This window comes from Patiria miniata, unplaced genomic scaffold (genome assembly GCF_015706575.1).
Source record: "Patiria miniata isolate m_02_andy unplaced genomic scaffold, ASM1570657v1 HiC_scaffold_26, whole genome shotgun sequence".
NCBI lineage: Eukaryota > Metazoa > Echinodermata > Asteroidea > Valvatida > Asterinidae > Patiria > Patiria miniata.
Genome location: NW_024037065.1, coordinates 7,397,583 through 7,413,857, shown reverse-complemented (window position 1 = coordinate 7,413,857; position 16,275 = coordinate 7,397,583). Strand labels below are relative to the sequence as shown.

Here is a 16,275-nt window from a genome sequence, read left to right as displayed (position 1 = left end):
AATATTGTTACACTGACATGTTTGTAGTTTTGTGTTCGACAATGCTGGAAAACCTAGAAAAACAAAAATGTTCAAGTAGTCCGGTTCCCTGACTCCACTAAAGATGAAATGGATCAATTTATAGATGTCGGAAAATTGTAAGGTAAGGAAACCAGTCTAGCTGGCCTGCACCCGTTCATGAACATGTAACCAATAGGAAACAAAATTTGGACTGAAAAAAGGTACATTTGGAGCAGTAGTTGAACAATAGTTAGGTTTTTCCAACGACGGTGATCGGCTGACCACCGTTGGAAATGATACAAAAATACCACTTTTCTTGAAAATGACTTCACACCACAGGTGCTATAATTTACAGGATGCTTTAGACTGTCATCTAGTAAGGTATTCGTAAAAAATTGGTAGTTTTGTTTTTCAATGTTTGCAAATGTTGGTGTTTTCAATATTTGCAAATGTTGGATATTCCCTTTAATAGACATCGTTCCATGTAAGTAACAACTTTAACTGGGGAAAATATCTTTGGATTTTGTTTTAAAAATCACCTGTGGTATACTTACCTACAGACTACTTACCCCCAACAAGCACATGTGGCATCTGCAAAGAGGATCGTTTGTTGGTCACATTTTGTTTTTGTAAATAACAAAATGTCGAGACAAATAGCATCAATGAATCTCCTGTATTTCTGGCAAATTTCGTTACCGACATACTCTACAGGGTGCAGTCAGAATGATCTGGACCCAAATTAAAGAAAATATGAAATATTTAAAAAATATGTAGCAGTTATCAAAACAAGAGCAAATGAGATATGTTATAGGCTGGTACTTTGGACATATTTGATGAAAGTTTCACGTATACATATATCGTACTGATGTGACTGCAATGTTTGAAATGCAGTCACATCAGTATACGAATTCAATTAATTTGTTGAACCATGGAACCGTGGTCAGATTGTTTTAGCGTGTGCTCTTTGTTAGCGCTTTTCTTCAAAATGATACAAAGGATATACATGTACAAGAAAGTTTCACCAATTATGTCCAAAATACCATCATAATAACATATCTCATTTGTACTTGTACATACTAGCTGGCTTGCACCCTTTAAATTTCATGGATGTGTAACCGACTAACCGTTTGCAAACAAAATGCGGACTAACTAAATTTGGTAAACTGGGGGCAGTATTGAAAAAAAGTCAGTTTTGTTTCCAACGCTGGTCGGCCGACCATCGTTGGAAAATGATACAAAAAAATATCAAATTTTCTTGAAAATGACAGCACACCAGGTGCTAAGATTTCACAGGATGCTTGAGACTGTCATTCACAAACAGTCAAGTAAGGTATTTCATAATAATTTGGTAATTTTGGTTTTTCGATGTTTGCAAAATATTACCTTTAAAACAAGACGAGGTTTATAGGCCATAATACGCGCCATGGTCATGGCCACGCGTGTTTTATGTAATGGTTACCGGATAAAAATACGGAAGGTTGAAAAGGACACAGGAAAACGATCAACCCGGGTGACTATATTCCCATGTGCACACAATTCAAACCGGTTATCTAAGGAGTAAAACTCGTGGCTTGTTGGTATGCTATTACCGGGAAGACAGGTGTTTTAGGTGGAAAACATTTCCGTCCCATATTGCCCGCCTATTTTCAAGTCTTCAGTCTATATCCCATCCTTTTACCTTTTTAAAGGCGTAACTACAGGATCATTTGCATTTATCACAAAAGTAACCAACGGAAATTATGGTCAAAAAGCTTGCATGGATTAGAGATCGTACTGGTACTCAAGGGCGGATCCAGAAGACAATTTTTTGGGGGGCCAAAAAAAAATTTGGTCCCCCAAAAAAGTGGGTCAAAAAATTACGGCGTGGGGTTTGGGGCCCGCTTAAGGGCCCCGAAAATTTTTTGGATTCTAGATGCTCTGTGGTGCGATCTGAGGCAATTTCTGACCACTTTTACCAATGTTTTTTTGAGGAAAAGATGGTGGTGTCAGGCTCATTGCCTGCCTTTATTGCGACGTCACATAAAAAAAAAAATTGGTTTCGTTTGGGGGGGGGGGGCATGGCCCCCTTTGGCCCCCCCTGGATCCGCCCTTGCTGGTACTAAACACCCTGTGTAATTATTCTACCTGGCTTGCTGCATGTCATTAAGAAAACATCAAGAAGTGTAGGCCTAGGTGATTCCAACGATCAGTCAATTGACTGAATTTTGGAAATAAAGAGTACTGTGGACGAAATCGTGTTTCATGATCTGAAGTTATTTTTTAGGCCTATTTTAAAAAATGTAATGTCCACTGAGCTGAAACTTTATAGGTTTTTGAACAGTCTTCTTTTGATTATATTTTGAGTGGTGTTAGGGAAACGAACTACATGTATATGCATGAAAAGAAAATATCATACACATGTTTGTATATGCCTAGCCTGTATGGGCTATTCATCAGAGATGGAATTTTGCGTCGGGGTGATGTAAATCAAATTAGGTTTTGCCCTTCACCGACGTATAAACACTGTATACTCAGTGTGTTACCTCCCGAGTGAAAGTTGGGGAAAAAATCAAACGGGTGGGACTCGAACCACGACCTCCTGCTTTCTAGTGCAGATGTCTTACCACCGAGCTAACGGGATCGGTTGGCTGGTTCGAATCTGATGTACATAGCAGCGGGTACCACATTAACTATTCAAAAGATGGAATTATACGTCGATGAAGGGCAAAACCTAATTTGATTTACATCACCCCGACGCAAAATTCCATCTTATGAATAGTTAATGCGGTAGCCGCTGCTATGTACATCAGATTCGAACCAGCCAACCGATCCCGTTAGCTTGGTGGTCGAGTGGTAAGACATCTGCACTAGAAAGCAGGAGGTTCGAGTCCCACCCGAGTGATTTTTTTTTCCAACTTTCACTCGGGATCAGGTAACACACTGAGTATACAGTGTTTATACGTCGGTGAAGGGCAAAACCTAATTTAATTTATATGGGCTATGTTGGTTGGGATAAGTTTAATTGAAGGGAAAACACTGTCTTCAATCCACACAGCATGATAAATATTCATGATAGGGTGCGTGATGCGATTGGTTAAAATACGCGTCCTGCTTGCAACAAACCCACCGTAGTTCAATCGCGCACTAAATTTGATAGCCCCCTCTGTTGGATTTGCGGTCCAGCGGTCGTTGAATAGCGCCCTCTATTGAGAGACAGAAAAAAGTCACTTGGCAACTGAGCGCGGCGTCCCGTAGCAACTACGCACTCAGCCGGTGAACCTTTGATCAATGGCCTGGGTACACACGCGGGCCGGGTCTACGGGGTGGCCCATTTGTTGACGTAATGAGGCGCGCGCAACATTAACACTGGCGGCAGGGTAACAGGTGAAACGTAACAATGGCGGCCACGGAGATAGCGAGACAAGTCCGGGAGGGATGGGGGACCGGGGAGGCAGATCCCAGGCCGGACTCGAGGAGCGAGCAGTACCTTACCGAGGTAAGAGTTGCTGGCGGTTATTTTACTGAAAATTGTATGAGAAAAGTTTCTTAGGTCAATCAGTGTTTTGATTTTTACTCGACGATCACAGCACCGGCGATAGACTTCACGTTAACCGGCGTGTATGTTCACAGTGCTCTATCTAGCTCTGTGTACATGTATACAGAAAGGCTTGCTAGCCCTATTGTTGGCTGCGAGTCTATAGTCAGCTGACGTTAAATGTCCTTACTTGATCTTCAGTTTAGTTTTGGAAACACCGGGTCTTGTCATTTTTCATAACAGTGACTCACTTTTTTTCATAGCAATGATTCGATTCCCAAGATGAACTAGTAACGAATTGATATTATTGCATGTATGGCCTATAGTATAACAATCGTTACGGACTGAACAGTGGTTATCAATCGAACGATCGAAAAAAAAATCAACTGAAAAATAAATAAATGCGTCGATCCCTCCCGGTTATTAAGGATCGTGCGTAAGTTTTGTGTTCTGTGTAAACGGTATAAATGTGAGTTATCAGCAATCACCATGATCACCAACCATTCATTTAAGAATGATTCTTCGTAACTGATTTAACTTGAATGGTTCTCCCACTTCAACCGATCAACATGTGACTAGACTTTCAAAGTTTTTAATTTTTTTCCTTAAAATATTTTTTTTTTCGTTTTGACTGGACCTCACGTTAAGAGTTATTCTTTACACCAAAATTTGTTACGGTATTTCTCAAATTTATTCCCGACTTAATTTGAATGGTTCTCATCTATCATTTAAAATCAAAATGTCAGTGGAACTTTTGAGTGAGTCCTTCTGTCTGACAATTGTTATCCTTTTGACTGAAAATCCTCTCTTGAAAAGTTGCCTTTTAAACCCAAACTTTATTTCTCTCACTTTATATTCCTATGGGAAAATTTAAAAAAAATGCTGCAAATTGCGGACTACAATGTATAATAGTTTATACATACAGTAAATCTCGATAAGTCAAACCTCAAGGGAACAGGTTCATAATTTGACTGAAGCAGAGTTAAGCAGGGCTATTGCATATCATTGTTATACTACTGAAGGGAATGGATTCTTTGTTTGACTTAACAGTTGTTTTAAGTTATCAGAGTTTGACTTATCGAGATTTCACTGTAATTGGAACATAAACGTACGGTACTGATGGGACTGATGGGATCAAAACATCAGCCCCTGTGTAATTTTTATTTTTTTAAATGATGATTGTTATTGTTTTTTTTATGAATAGTTTGGAGGCGATTCTTTGACGAAAGGTTTCGGCAGGGACCTGCTGCAGTTCTACGGCAAGGCCAACGCGGAGGACAAGCGGCGGTGCTTGGATCTTCTGGCCTCCCTGACCATCGGGGAGGAGCTGACCCAGCAGGCGGCAGCCAAGAAGCCAACACGGCCTAAAGGGGCCAAGCTACAGAGGCCCAAGACGGCTATGGCATCTTTAGGTAAGAACATCGGTGTAGTTGTGTAATTTGTTCCCGTGACAGAGCACTTTTGCACCCAAGTACGACAATACTCCACTATGGAGGGATGTACTTACTGGAAGAAGAAGAAGAAGAAGAATTCTTAAGTGTCATTATAATTACAAAGAAGTATAGAAACATAGATGGTGACTTGCTGTCGCCCGGTTCAATTCATTGAAAGCGATTTTATGACTATTCATATGAATACAGCTGAATTGATGGTTGATCCAATCAGTTCAAATCAATTTGGTGATGAGATCATTGCACTCTAAAACTCCTGGGTCAAATTGACCCGGAATCTGAATCAAAATTTGCCCAGTCCTTTTTCAGGTCACAAATGACACTTTTTGGGGTCAAAATGACAAAGAATGTGTTTATTTATTTATTTTTTAACCCAAAAGGGGTTATTCTTTAACCCGGAAAAGGGCTGAGCAAATTTGGATTCAGATTACGGATCAATCTGACCCATGAGATTTTAGAGTGTGGTATCATTATTTATAGGCCTATAGTATAGTTTAAGATTACAAATATCGTTATTGCTTGTTATTCAAACGTATCATATCATGTATACATTTCTTATATACAATGTTAATTACATGCACATCAGTAAACATTTTTAATGAACGAATGTTTAACAACATCGGAAGGAACTTTTATTATTTCATAATGCGAAGCCTTACCTACCGGGCGCACGTGTTTCGGGCGCACGTGTTTAATACATGAGTAAAACAGTTTTCAATTAATGGACTCGTCGTGCACTTTTATCGAGAAATTCCCCTTCCCATAAAAAAACAAACAAAATAAGAAATTGGGCCATTTGCGATTACGGCCATTTTTGGTGTAAACGATAACAGGGTAGAATTGAACCCTCATTTTTTAAATATTTTTTTTTTACTACACGCATCCCATTTTAGTATACATGTACTTCTCACCAATTACTGAACGGACAAAAATTATTTTTCTCCTCCTAGGACGTAATGTCGCCTTCCAAATTAAAATGAATGACTATAATATTTATAGATCGTATCCACATGGTGATTTCAAACAGAACAACTAAACAAAGCTATCGGGAGAAAAGGACCCCCTGGCATACTTTGGGTCAATTTATCACCGAGATAAGATAATTTATCAGAATATACTTCATCCCGACTAGTCGATCGTGTTTTATCTCATCACGCCGCATTAAATCCCCAACTCAACTGACGGGGACTTTGCACGTTTTAAACGGTTGCCATCGCGCTGATAAAATAGTTCGGCAGCAGGCCTCAAGTGCCGTATACCGACCCAGAAAAGCCATTATCAATCCGAATTACACGACATGATCTATTTAGGTCCTGCTTCTGAAAGCTATTTATTCATTCCTCAATTGAAATAAATGTTGGTTGTTCGGACAACCCTAAATTCGAATCAGTTCAATTAGGTTTAATAAATGATGGGATTTTAGCGAAAGCGAGGGTTCTTATTAAGTGTTGTCAATGTGCTCAGATCAAAGTGTAACAAAATGGTAAAGGTTGAGGTGTACTTTTTTCCTGCCAAGTTTACATTTTTTTAAAGGCATACGAGGAGCATAAGTATATATCCCAAACAATCCTACCGAACTATTACCAAAAGCTTACTTGGATTAAAGATCGTATACTGATACTAAACACCCCGTGAAATGATTATTTACAGGGTGAGTCAAAAAAGCAGAACCCAAACCCCAAACGTATATTTCATATTTAAAAAAATATGTAGCACCAAAAATAATAACTACTGGAAAGTCAATTTCAAAAGCTACTTTTAAATGAAAAAACACTGAAATTGCTTAATCCGTTCAAAGAATATCACCATTTAAACACAATGACCCTAAAACCTCTTTCGTCCAAATATTTCAAGAATCGTGAATCGTCGTCACAATTGTCTTCAAACATCACCAGCGTTAAAACCTCAGTTTAAAAGTTAAAAATATTCAACAAAGTCCTTTTGGAGGCCCGTCTTTTCAAAAAAGTGGATTTTATAAATCATATTGTTTGCCTAACTAGGTTGTTAATACATAACTGTGTACTACAGTTGTTGACAGTTGTTGAAACAAGTATTCTGTGTCATTTTCTTTGTTGTTCCAAATAGTTAGAATACACAGTATATTGCATTTTTTTTGACGAAAAAGGTTTTAGGGTCATTGCGTTTAAATGGTGATATACTTTGAACGGATTGAGCAATTTCAGTAATTTTTCATTTAAAAGTAGCTTATGAAATTGGCTTTCCAATCATTATTAGGTGATTTCCAATGATCAGTCAATTATTCAATGATATTTGGAATAAAGAGTGATACAGAAGAAATCATGTTCGTATAAAAAAAAGGCTCCGTGTGCATGTTTTTTTTTTTTTTTTACTGTTTCTCGAAAGCGTGTAATATCCATTAGGCCAAAAAAAAAAGTCTCCGGTTTCTGGTATGGAGCTTGCCCCAAAAGTGGTGCGGCGACGCGGCTTTTTTTTTTTTTTTACCTGACTTTTTTGCTTCAAATGTCGGCTGATGACTGCAAATGGTGCCCGACTAAACTTAGTGCAAAATGTACGGGAGTCCAGAGAGTCCACATAAAGCTTATTCTAGATCATACCCCCATCTAAAAACACGTTTAAACTGTGCTGCAGCAGAATTCCAGTCAAACCAGTGAGTTTGGCGGTTTTGAGACATCATCTTTTATTGAAAAAAAAACTTTTTCATTTTGCCGACGCGCATGGCTACGGCGACGCGCGCGCATACCAGAAACCGGAGACTTTTTTTTTTGGCCTTATAACCTGACTACTTAAACAGGTTATAGGTTTTGAGCAATTGTGTTTGCATTTTGAGTGGTGTTATCATTGGAAACGAATTTTAAAAATGCATGAAAAGCAAAATCCTATATAGGCCCATGCGTTTAAACTGCGTTTGACAGCTAAAGCCCAGTTTCCCTCTGGATGTGAGAAACGCAGAGCAACGCACACAAGACCCAAACTGCAACGCAGACATTGGAAACATTTTCATCCGCAAAATGTCGCCGACAACCCAGACAGACGCAAACTATCTAGCAGACGATCGGCAAAGTTCGAGGTTTCGGTGTTTTCTTGGGCAGACACGTTTTGTATGACTGTATTCAAACTGTATCTATCTGTATCTTTTTTTTATCAGATTATACAGAATTTTATGGCAATTAAAGTTGTTTTATAGAACATCATCATTGGATATGTGTAACAGCCCAGTGATGCAGCTTGTTAGGTATGAATATTAACACAGGCTGTGTATCATTGTGAAACAAATTTTATCTTTTGCTCATCTGCAAGGTCGTAGCGGCGCTCGTCAGGTCAAGCGAACTATGACGTCATACCGGAGAGATTTCCCAGGGGTCATTGCGCCATCTGCACCGCAAGCAAGGTAAAAAGAAAATCCTTAACAAAAGTTTCCTTGAAAATATCTTACGGGATTTTTTAATAATGTAATTACAGGAAATAGCTTGCCGGAGCAGATCAAAATCATAATTTGAGGATTTTTATTTGAAAACAAAACTATCAACCGAAAACGTACAATTTCAGACCAAGTTCTACAGATGGTCTATACAAGGCTTCGTACGAGCTGGATGGGCCCATAGGAACGCCAACTTACAACAAAGAGTTCTACAATAAAGGGTACTGCAGGCCCGACCTTATACGATCAGGCACGTCATCGGGGGACAGGCGCAATAATCCACACCCATTCGAGGTACGTAAACAGCCGTATAATCACAAACACAATTCAGCCGTTAAAAGATGCATTTCTGTCTCATTTTATTTTTTCCAGTCGACCTTGCCAACTTAGTTAGAATATTGAATTTCAATGCATATCACACAAAAAGACAAAAACATCACAGCTTGACAAGTGTTTTGATCAGGGGCGTCAATCGCTTCTCAAAAGTGGGGGGGGGGGGGGACATACCTTGATCAGAACTAATGCGAGCGCGAAGCCCTTACAGTTGTTGGGTTTTTTTCTTACTATTTTTTTAATGTTTTTATTTCTTATCACAGGACCATAATGTAAAACAGCCTTTGAGCTGATATTTTGTATCCTGTGTATAAAGATTTTGAAATAAATAAATAAATAAATATTAAATAAATACGGCGTGGGATTCGGGGCCCGCTTAAGGGCCCCGAAAAAAAATTGGATTCTAGATGCTCTGTGGTGTGATCTGTTTCTGACCACTTCAACCACAAATATTTTCTTAGCAAAAGAAAATACTAATTTGAACATCGTGTTCCATGTGAGTCAATGAATTATTCTGAGCTAGGCTTTGATTCGGGGCCCCCAAAAAATTTGATTCTGTAGATGCTCTGTGCTGCGATCTGCGGCAATTAACTTTAACCAATGTTTTCTGAGCGAGAGATAATAATACTATTTAAACATCATTTTCGAGGAGAAGTCATTGAATAAGCTAGGCCTATTATATTCTCAGCTAAAGGCGTTGGGTTCGGGGCCCGCTGAAGAGCCCCGAAAAAAACTTGATTGTAGATGCTCTGTGGTGCGGTCTGAGGCAATTTCTGCCTACTTTACTCAATATTTTCTTTAGCAAAAGATTATAATTCAAACATCATTTTCGAGGTTGGAGTAATTGAATAAGCTATTCTCAGCTAAAGGTGTGGGGTTCGGGGCCCGCTTATTAAGTCATTACAGCATTTGGGGCCACACATCAGTAACGGTACATTACGTTCCTGAAATCGCAGGTTTAAATAGATTTATTTTATTATTAAACACAAAGTAAACACAACATATGCTTAAAACGACACATGGTATCACTAGCAGATGATTTGCGCCTTTTTGCCTGTGTATTTGTTTATTCGGCTGGTGTGAAATCAGTATGAGCAAAAATGGTAAAATATACATGCAACAGTCGTAGGTTCTCATCGTTCACCGTTCACGTAAACACAAACACAATAGTGCAGTACAGCGATGTATACAAATCTGTAAACATAAAACAGTCGTCGGATATGCTTCTCCATTGCGCAACACACGGTGCGTGATGATTCATGGCTTATATACAATAGAATCTCTCGTGGAGTGCGTGCTGTGATGGCCGAGTGGTTAAGGCGTTGGACTTGAAATCCAATGGGATCTTCCCGCGCAGGTTCGAACCCTGCTCGCAGCGATATATTTTTATTTTTTTTTGAATAAAATATTTCTTCCAAAAGTTCACATTTTTATTGTTTCTGTCAGAAAATTAGATCATCGATGCAATTTTTTTCTTTTCTTTGTCTTTTTTTACAAATAGACAAACAGTACATTTCAAATTTTAGTTGGGTGATATTTGGAATAAGAAACAAGTCCTTGAATGTTGCTCTGTCGAATGTCATCAGTATAACGTTTTATTCCATTTTAATCATTTAAGTATTGAATAATTATTCTCCAGTTAGATCCTTCAGGACTTTTTTTAATATATGTAAAAAGCCTATTCTTAGAAATTACTTCAAAATAAAGAGTTTTAAAACTAACCGTTTTGGCTGTTGGTTTTTAAAGTTACATTTTTTACTCTTATTTGGCATTTTTCATTCCAAGATTATTCGTGTACTGTTTTTTTTGGCTCCTGTTTCAGAATTTTTTTTATCTTGATAGGAAGCCATGTCTGTTCGAACCCCGAATGCATGATAATAAATCATGTATTATTTATTATTTATTATCAATCAAACTCTCACGTCCAATAGGCCGATTGTGGTTCAATGTGCAATTCATCAATTAAAAATCAATTTTATAGTTGTCACAAAAAAATCATATTAGGCCAAAAAAAAAACCTCCGGTTTCTGGTATGGAGCTTGCCCAAAAAGTGGTGCGGCGACGCGGCTTTTTTTTTTTTTTTTACCTGATTTTTTTTTGCTTCAAATGTCGGCTGATGACTGCAAATGGTGCCCGACTAAACTTAGTGCAAATATATGGGAGTCCAGAGAGGCCACATAAAGCTTATTTTCGACCATAACCCAATCTAAAAACACGTTAAAATATTATTGTGCAGCAGCAGGATTCCACTCAAACCAGTGAGTTTGGCGGTTTTGAGACATCATCTTTCATTGAAAAAAAAACAACTTTTTCATTTTGCCGACGCGCATGGCTACGGCGACACGCGCGCATACCAGAAACCGGAGATTTTTTTTCGGGCCTTAGTAACCCCTTAAAATATATATTATTACATCTAAATAGTCCATTAATGGTTTAAGAACAAACAGGTATAATACAGTAATTATTCAGCATATGGTGTTTTTAATAAGTTCGCCAAAATATTCTTACTATCGTCAGACCCTGATTCCGTGGGTTTTCCTCAGAATATTCTTCTGGGCTTTTCCTCCCATCTCTAAAACTGTATTTCTTTTCATTGTCTCCTCTCTACAGCTTTCTTCAGGCTTTCGAGCTAGAGTGCGTTGGGCGCAAGTTGAGGAATCCTCGGTTTCATTATCAAACAATAATTTCCCGGTATTTTCCCCTTTTCTCCGAATCCAGTCTTTCATGGTTTGGCGGTTTCCCAAGCACGTGCCCAAGGACCAACAGATCTACCCGGGGGAGATCACTGATCAGATGATGGAGGAAATACTACGGGACAAGTGCAAGTCAACATACCAAAACGACTTCTTGGGCGTTCCCCAAGGTAACACAATTATAAACGAAGTAACCCTAAAATCAGTTTCGTCCAAAAAATAAAAAAATAAAATGACACAGAATACATGTATACAGAAAACACAACGTGAGTCATTTGACTCAGTATCGTAATAATTGAGTCATTTTGTCCGTGTAGTGAGACACTTTGAGCCAAAGTGTGTCACTATACGGACAAAATGACTCATTTCTTACGATAATGAGTCTAATTACTCACTTTGTGTTTTGTTTCAACAGCTGTAGGACACAATATCTTTATGAACAACTGTTTTGATGGCTATACTGCTACAATGCACAAATCTATTATAACAATAGGATTTACAAAATCCATTTTTATTTTAAAGACGGGCCTTCAAAAGGACTTCGTTGAAGCGTTACCTGCACGTGATAGCCCCACCATAGGCGATTGTGCAGTAGCATACAGATACAGATAATATTTTTAACTTTTAAACTGAGGTTTTGTCGCTGGGGATGTTTGAAGACAATTGTAACGACAATTCTTGAAATCGCATTTTTGGACGAAACAGATTTCAGGGTCATTACGTTTCAATGGTGATATAATTTAAACGGATTGAGCAATTGAAGTACTTTTTTGACCTAAAAGTAGTTTATCAAATTGGCTTACCAGTCATAACTACTTTTGGTGCTACATGTTTCTTTTTTAAATATGAAATTTCGTTGGGTTTGGGTTCCGCTTTTTTTTTACGCAACACCCTGTACAACAGTTTGCTCCGAAGAACATGAGTAATTGTTTTCGTCATGATAAACTTTATCAAATATATTTCATGTTTTAGTGGTGTCATTTTAAGGTTTTTCAAATACACAATGTAGTATTTTTATTTTTCTATAATTATTTTGACAGGTTATCACATGAAGTCAGCATTTGAGAATTACGTGGACTGGCGAGAGAAGGTGCCGTACAGTCTCGGCTCTTCCATGCGCTTCTCGTATCAGTATCCCAAGCAGCAGGATCCCCTCCGGGGAAACAACAGCCGATACGGGTGCAATAAGGACAAGCATTTGAAGGCGTCTGGCATTGGTAAACACTTTTCTCATTTCACTTGAATTCAAGAAGACATTTATTTCACACTCCTTTAGAGAAATACATCAATAAATAAAAGATACTGGGTAAATAGCAAAACTTCGGGAAATTAAGGGCGTTTTCGAATCCCTGTTCTTGACAACACGCGTGTAACACGAGAACGTGTTCTCGAGCTGGTTGTTACGAACGCGTGGGTGCGTGTCGCATCGATATAAAGCAATGCAAAATGGCCGACAATCGTCTGAATTTGGACTTAGGCCTATTCCAAATGAACGAGGACGACTGTTGCAAAACCGGACATGCGGGGATGAAATTGCAGACCTGCACTATAATGGTATTTTCATTCCAATCATTAGGGTATTAGCAAAAAAACAAAAAAAAACCACAAAAACAACTTACGAATCTGCACAGTCCGCCATTTTGTTCAAGCTGCACCTCGCCAAACCCTCCATCAACCGGGGAGTGAAAAAAATCGATCCACGAACGCCCTCTCGGGTCTGTTCGTCACGTTCGAGACCGCTGTTCTCGTGTCGGGTTAACCCGAGTGTTGTCAAGAACAGGGATTCGAAAACGACCTATATAATATGTCATCACAAAATGTAATAAAAAGTAAAATACGCTATGAGCAAATGATATACTAACTTTGGTTTTAAGAGAAATATATATTTATATGTGTATTCAATGTAGAAATGCCAAGTTTCAAGTCGTTGGTGATTTTTTTTTTTTAAGTTGACCAGCCCCCAAACGTGTTTGTAAAAATGTTCCAAGAAACGATTTTGTTTGTCCTCAGATTACGAAGAATAAGTTCGTGTCAGAGATTGTATGATGATTTGATAACTTTTTAAACATTACTTTCATGCGTTCGAATACAACAGAACAGAGCGAAATGACTGTTAATAAATCTCTAAGTTTTAAACGGTTTGAATGAAAGACGTGAAGCATGCTTAAAATAGACATACACAATAATGTACCGTTTCTTTTTCCAGTTACACACAAAAAAACGGACAATTTTTTCATTACATTTATCATTCTTCATCAAGTTATGGTAAAAAAAGTATGTTCAGTTCGATCTGGCCATTGATTAAAAAAAAGGTAACTTTTGCAAAAACGTTTTACTAAATTACATTGGAGAGGATACTCACATTGTCAATGTTGTTTCGATGTATTTTTGCAGTTCCACTGTCTTCGACCCACCAGAAGCATCTGAGGCGCCATACGACGTACGATCGCTTCTTCAACAAGCCGTTCCGTCCCGGCATGGTGGAGGTGTCGAAGGCAATGGAAGCCGGAAAACTGGACGAGTATCTACAAATGGCATCTGAAAAAGGTATGGAGTCATTTTTTTTGGTTGTCGTCTTAAAATTAAGTTTCTTGAATCCGTGAACTATACGTACCAAGGATTTTTTAAAGACGATTCATGCACTGCCCCCCCCCCCAAATAAAAACGAACCCAATTTTTGTTTTGGTTTTAAGTGATGTCGCAATAAAGGCAGGCAGTGCGTACACCACCATCTTTTCCTCAAAAGAAATTGGTTAAAGTGTTCAGAAATTACCACAGAGCATCTAGAATCCAAAAATAATTTTTTTGGACCTACTTTTGGGAGACCAAAACTTTTTTTGCCCATCCCCCCAAAAATTGTGTTCTGGATCCGCCCTTGCTACCGTGCCAATCGCACCAAGCTAAATTATTCCGAAGAATAGAATATTATTATATAATATTATATAGAATATTATTATAGGAGCGACTAAACGCGATCGATCCACTATTGCAGTCGCTGGAAATTTGAAACGACTCAAAAGTGCATCGTCAATAGCAAAATTAGTTCATAAATCACCTGTCTCAAGCCAAAATTCTATGTGGGTTTTCAGGATAGATCTGGGTCACTATTCTTAATACATGTATCGGCCATTGTATATAAGCGTTACTTATAGAACGTCAGTCTGCACACGTGACATGGTGCTCACTGAATGTGCATTTAATAAAAAGGTGTTTAGATTTGATTTTAGAAATCAGTCAAACTTACCTTTTTTCCTGCGAGGATTGAGAATTACGGAATGGAAATCTGCATGAGAAATTGGAATCGTGTCGAAATCAATCCCTAAAGAACTTTTTAGAACAGTACATTTTGACTTTCTTATTTGAGGATTGTGTTAAAGGTCATTCACGACCAAGCGCACACCGATTCGGGGTTTTGTTCGGCAGTTCTTGTGACGAATTTGTATTCTTAGAATAAAGTACGCATGCGCAAGCATTAAGAGACGATGAGCGGCCTTTTTATCTGACGTTTTAACTTGCACTTTCGAGAAAATTGGCCAATCTCCCGGGGTATATATATAAGGTATACTCATTATGGCAACCTTATGGTATATATTTCCTCTTCCCTTTTTTAATATCAGAACGTGATGTCCTAATGAAAATGCTGGACTCCATGGCCAAAAGTAGACAACCGAGGCCGCCCTCAACGTCAGGATCTCGACCAAAGTCGGCTCGGTCTTCGGCGAGACCGCCCAATCAGGCATGGATCTCTAACTGGAACGGGCCCATGTAGGCGTCGACCTGTTGCAATATTTAGTATTGTTTCTAGCAGATTATGTTTATGGTTAATTAACTGATTAATAATTAATTTATAGCAGCTTTTGCTCAGAGTCAATTAATGTAGAGTCTTTCACAAGGAGCATACCTAGCTTGGGATAGCAATGAATTTTGGTTTTAATCATCAGGAAAAAAATTCCAGCCCAAATATTTATATTCTTAATCTGTATCGGCTAGAATTGTTAACTGCCCAAAAAGCTGTCCCCAAAATCTGATTACATCATTATTTCAGTTATAGCATAACCGTTATGATATTAATGCATATTCTCAGTGTCCGCCGACAGTGTTAGCTATATTTTTGCTTTCGTTTTAATAATTATAAGACAGTATTGTTAAAAGTGAAATGAGAGTACAATGTTATTTTGTTTTGGTTATCCGGTAGTCAGGGTGTAGTTAGGTTCCATTCCAGCCGACAGACAGAACACCATAGGCAAAATTGTCCGACTCTGTCGTTTATGTTTTCTAATGCTAGAAATAACCTTTTTTATTGGAATATGACAACAAACTAGATCATAACGTAGAATAAGTGTTAATAATCTGCAATGTGCCGTGAATTTAATTTTAAATAGACCTATTAATTTTGTGATAATTAGTGTTTTTGTATCAAGAAAGAAATGCGGCTGGTTCGCAAGACCAACTCGATTTGCCTGCTTTGCAATTGCTCATGTGTGTGCACTTGAATAATGTATTCCTCCTTAACCTATTTCTTTTGTGATCTTCGTGTATATTTTGGTCAATTTGTACATTATACAGCACAGTGTTTGATCCAAAGCTTTGAATTTTATGAATGGAATAAATCAATTGCAACAAAAAATAGAAGTTTCAACATGTTTCATTTTTGCTTCTTTAAATATGAACCACAAAGGGAAACTGACTTACAATTCTTTTTTTTTTAACAGAAAAATTAGTTCATAACTTTCATTATATTTTGTGGGGGTTTTCATGAGATTGTATTGGTATTTTTAGCAACAATTTCTTGGACAAAAAAAATTCCTGCAGCGGTCTTCCCAGAAATTCCCCAAATGTTCCTATACCTACATTTGTATTTTGTGTGAAATTCCAAAACATTTT

The 16,275-nt window shown here is 38.1% G+C and overlaps 1 protein-coding gene and 1 non-coding gene across 2 annotated transcripts; both read left to right on the top strand.

The window, feature by feature from the left end:
* The first annotated feature begins 3,295 nt into the window (after window positions 1-3,295).
* On the top strand, window positions 3,296-16,018 carry LOC119733983 (testis-expressed protein 26-like). Its single transcript, XM_038207368.1, has 8 exons — window positions 3,296-3,475; window positions 4,719-4,926; window positions 8,245-8,335; window positions 8,494-8,659; window positions 11,417-11,561; window positions 12,432-12,608; window positions 13,786-13,938; window positions 15,009-16,018. Exons 1-8 carry the CDS (start codon window positions 3,377-3,379, stop codon window positions 15,158-15,160), a joined length of 1,191 nt encoding a protein of 396 aa, XP_038063296.1. The 5' UTR covers window positions 3,296-3,376; the 3' UTR covers window positions 15,161-16,018.
* Trnas-uga lies at window positions 9,995-10,076 on the top strand. The gene has a single exon. It is a non-coding gene; the product is annotated as a tRNA-Ser (tRNA).
* Window positions 16,019-16,275: the final 257 nt, after the last annotated feature.